The 3,506-nt window shown below is 53.5% G+C and overlaps 1 protein-coding gene across 1 annotated transcript in view; it reads left to right on the top strand.

Annotated features, from left to right (window-relative positions):
* Positions 1–3,506, top strand: part of SETD1B (SET domain containing 1B) — a 21,619-nt gene that overhangs the window by 16,306 nt on the left and 1,807 nt on the right. The window contains 3 exon segments of the mRNA XM_010841425.1: positions 1,156–1,287; positions 1,374–1,493; positions 1,578–1,715. Of these exon segments, the coding sequence (XP_010839727.1) occupies positions 1,156–1,287; positions 1,374–1,493; positions 1,578–1,715 (390 nt within the window).

The following is a 3,506-nucleotide window of genomic DNA, read 5'->3' as shown; positions in this document are numbered from 1 at the left end:
CTTTGAAAAACTTAGCAGGATCATTAGAACATTAGAAAGTCTAATGGATGGGACTGGGGGCTGACTGGAGGCAGAATGGCATGATGCTGCTGGGTCCGGCCTGGGGCACTGGGTAACTGGATGCCAATCACAGAGGTGAGAGGGAAAGTGAGACCGTTGTGTTGGGACAGCTTCAGTTCTGGGGTTTATGGAACATCCAGGTAGTGAGGTCAGGTAGACAGTTAGATGTATGGGTACAGTATAGAGCCTGGGAGGGGTACTTCCAGTTCGAGGATTTAAATTTAGGCATTATCAGGATGGAAGCGTTAACCAAAGCCCGCAGCAGGGATGAGCTGACCCAGGGAGAGCACCTGGAGGGGAATGAAACTCCCAGGTATTAATGACGGGGACAGGACCAGGAAAGCCAAGAGAGGGAAGGGATGCAAGGGTGTTGGGAGGAGTTGTGATTTCAAATGAAAGCCACGGGTTATTAGGGTAGGTAAGTACTCAACAGCTTTACTTTTTAAAAAATCATGTATTTATTTATTATGTTTGACTGTGCTGGGTCTTTGTTGCTATGAAGGCTTTTTTGTAGTTGTGAGCAGGGTGAGCGCTCTAGTTGTATGCTCAGGCTTATTGCTGTGGTGGCTCGTTGCAGAGCACAGGCTCTAGGGTGTGTGGGCTTCAGTAGTTGTGGCACATGAGCTCAGTAGTTGCGGGTCCTTGGCTCAGGCTCAGCAGCTGTGGCACAAGGCCTTAGTTGCTCCATGGCATGTGTGATTGAACTGTGTCCCCTGCATTGGCAGGGGAACTCTTTACCACTGAGTCACCAGGGAAGTCCCTGATCACCATCGTCTGTCCAAGAAGCAGAGATGCTTCAGATCTGTAATTGAGAAGAGAAAAGATGACAGGAGTGAAGTGGATGCTGTTTTGTTACATTTAAGATTAGAGGAACTTGAGCACGTTCAGATTCTGACAGGAAGGAACCAGGTGGAGGAGAGGTGGCGATTAGGACAGGACAGGCATAGGTGTGCCCAGAGCAAGGAAGCTGGGGCCACAGAGCTTAGAGTAGGGTCGCCAAGGACAGCGGGACACAGGTACCGTGGTCTGTGAGGCCAGGTCCCCCAGACAGCCACACTCCTCTCTGATCTGTCACCCACCGCCCCACCCTCGCAGGGCATGAGCATTCCCGCGCAGCCGCACGCCTCCACACGGGCAGGCTCCGAGCGGCGATCTGAGCAGCGGCGCCTGTTGTCCTCCTTCACTGGCAGTTGTGACAGCGACCTGCTCAAGTTCAACCAGCTCAAGGTGAGGCCAGACCCCACCTGGGGCAGCCGGGGTAGCCCTGGGACCGAAGGCCATGACTCTCACCCGCATCTCCGTCCCTCCCCTAGTTCCGGAAGAAAAAGCTCAAATTCTGCAAGAGTCACATTCACGACTGGGGCCTGTTCGCCATGGAGCCCATCGCGGCCGACGAGATGGTTATCGAGTATGTGGGCCAGAACATCCGCCAGGTAAACACTGCCGGGCAGGACAGGTGTGGGAGCCAGGCCATGGCTAGCCCCGCCCCACCCAGACTGAGGCCTCTTCCTGGCCAGGTGATCGCGGACATGCGGGAGAAACGTTACGAGGACGAGGGCATCGGTAGCAGCTACATGTTCCGGGTGGACCACGACACCATTATCGACGCCACCAAGTGCGGCAACTTCGCGCGTTTCATCAACCACAGCTGCAACGTGAGTGTGCGGCTCGGGGCCACGCCCCCGGGGGCGTGCCGCGAGGACCTGGAAGCCGCTGGCACAGGAGCCAGCATGGCCTCCTTTCCAAGCATGGGGCCGAGGACGGGGGGCTCAGGAGGGAGGACGCAGTGTGATGCCTTGTCTGAGGAGCCCTTCTCCTCTGACCTTCAGTTTTCCCGTCTGTCAAATGGCCCTAATGAGACCAGAGGTGTACCTGACACGGTCCATATAGTTGATAATTGCAGAGTTCCTTCTCCCTGCTGGGTTTTTTCTATGCCTCTGCGGTTAGTGCTGGCCAGTAGAAGTTTCTACAGTGAAGGAAGTACTCTGCATCTTTGCTGTCTGCTCCTGTACACATGAGGTACTGAGCACTAGAAATGTGGCCAGTGTGGCTGAGAAACTGAGTCTTAAATTAACTTAAAGAGACACACAGGGCTAGTAACAGCTGACATGGCATGTCTGGGGTGTTGGAGTGGATGTTGATATCAAGGTTGGTTGTCTCATGGAGACAAGCACAGGGAGCTTCAGATGGGAGGTCAGGTACTGCTGATTGTGGGTCAAGTCTTGTTTGGCATTGCTACTTAGTGAGTGACCATGGACAGGTTACTACTTGTCCAGCAATAGTTACAAGTTGCTACTTCAGTTTCCCAAGCTATAAAACTGGGATGATCACAGTCCCTTCTCATAGGTTGTTGGGAGGACCAAGAGGGTTACTGAGCACAGGCCTGTGCAGACACAGTGGGCTCCCAGCACATGCCAGCTCACAGCATGGTGACTTGTCATTCCCTGGGGCCGGTGGGGACTTTGCTGAGAGTCTCCTGTGAAAGCCTGAGGGATGAGAGGGAATTACCTGGGTGTAGGAGTGATTGAAGTGAAGCCTGGGGCAGGGAGGGAGGGAGAACACCTCTCCAAGGGGCAGAGAAAAGGAGGTTGGCAGGGTGGCTGGTGGCTGGGTCACTCAACCTTATAGGCAGAGCTGAAAACTTTCTCTAAAAACTGAGGCAGGCTACTGACGAGGGGGTGACAGGATTTGCTGTCCTTTTGGAAAGACTTCCCTGGCAGTTGGGGCAGGAGTGGAATTATTCAGAGCAGAGACAGGCAGCGGGGACTTACTGGAGTCCAGGCCCATGGTGGCAGAAGTGAGAGCCCCTGTAGATGGAACCTGCTGAGTGTGGTAGGCCAGATCCAGCCTGCTGGAGGGGAGGCGAGGCAGGGGAGGGATGCTTGGGGGACTGGGTGAGTGGAATGGCCACTCCCTCAGTTTGAATTCACTGAGCCAAAGATGTCTCCTTGAGCTGTCAAAGGTGGATATCAAGCAGGAAGTTGGATCTGGGGTTCTGCAGCACAGGCCAACCTTTTTGTAAAGGGCCAGGGAGTAAACGTTTTTGGCTTTATGACCCAGACCATCTCACAGCTGCTAAACTATCATTGTAACAAAGGCAGCCACAGGCAGTATGTAATAAATGAGGGCAACTGTGCCAATAAAACTTTATTTGCAAGAGCAGGCAGCTGGGGGGTGGAGTTTGCTGATCCCTTCTCTAGAGCTGTGAAGTAGGGCCTGGGCTAGAAATATAAATTTGGGGTCATCTACGGTATAAAAGAAAATTGAATATTTCCCTAGGAAATAATTCGTTTTTATTGCAATCATCATGCTCATTTAACCTCAGAGGCTAGGGGTCTTTCTCTGCCCGATGTGGGAGCCGAGGCTGAGAGCAGGTGACCAGTGGGCACTGGGGTTGTGGGGCCAGGGCGTCAGGCCTTGAGCATGGGGTTCGGTTGAGTTTCAGG

Source organism: Bison bison, unplaced genomic scaffold (assembly GCF_000754665.1).
Source record: "Bison bison bison isolate TAMUID 2011002044 unplaced genomic scaffold, Bison_UMD1.0 scf7180017864160, whole genome shotgun sequence".
In the NCBI taxonomy this organism is placed as follows: Eukaryota; Metazoa; Chordata; class Mammalia; order Artiodactyla; family Bovidae; genus Bison; species Bison bison.
This window is presented reverse-complemented; position numbering and strand designations above follow the sequence as displayed.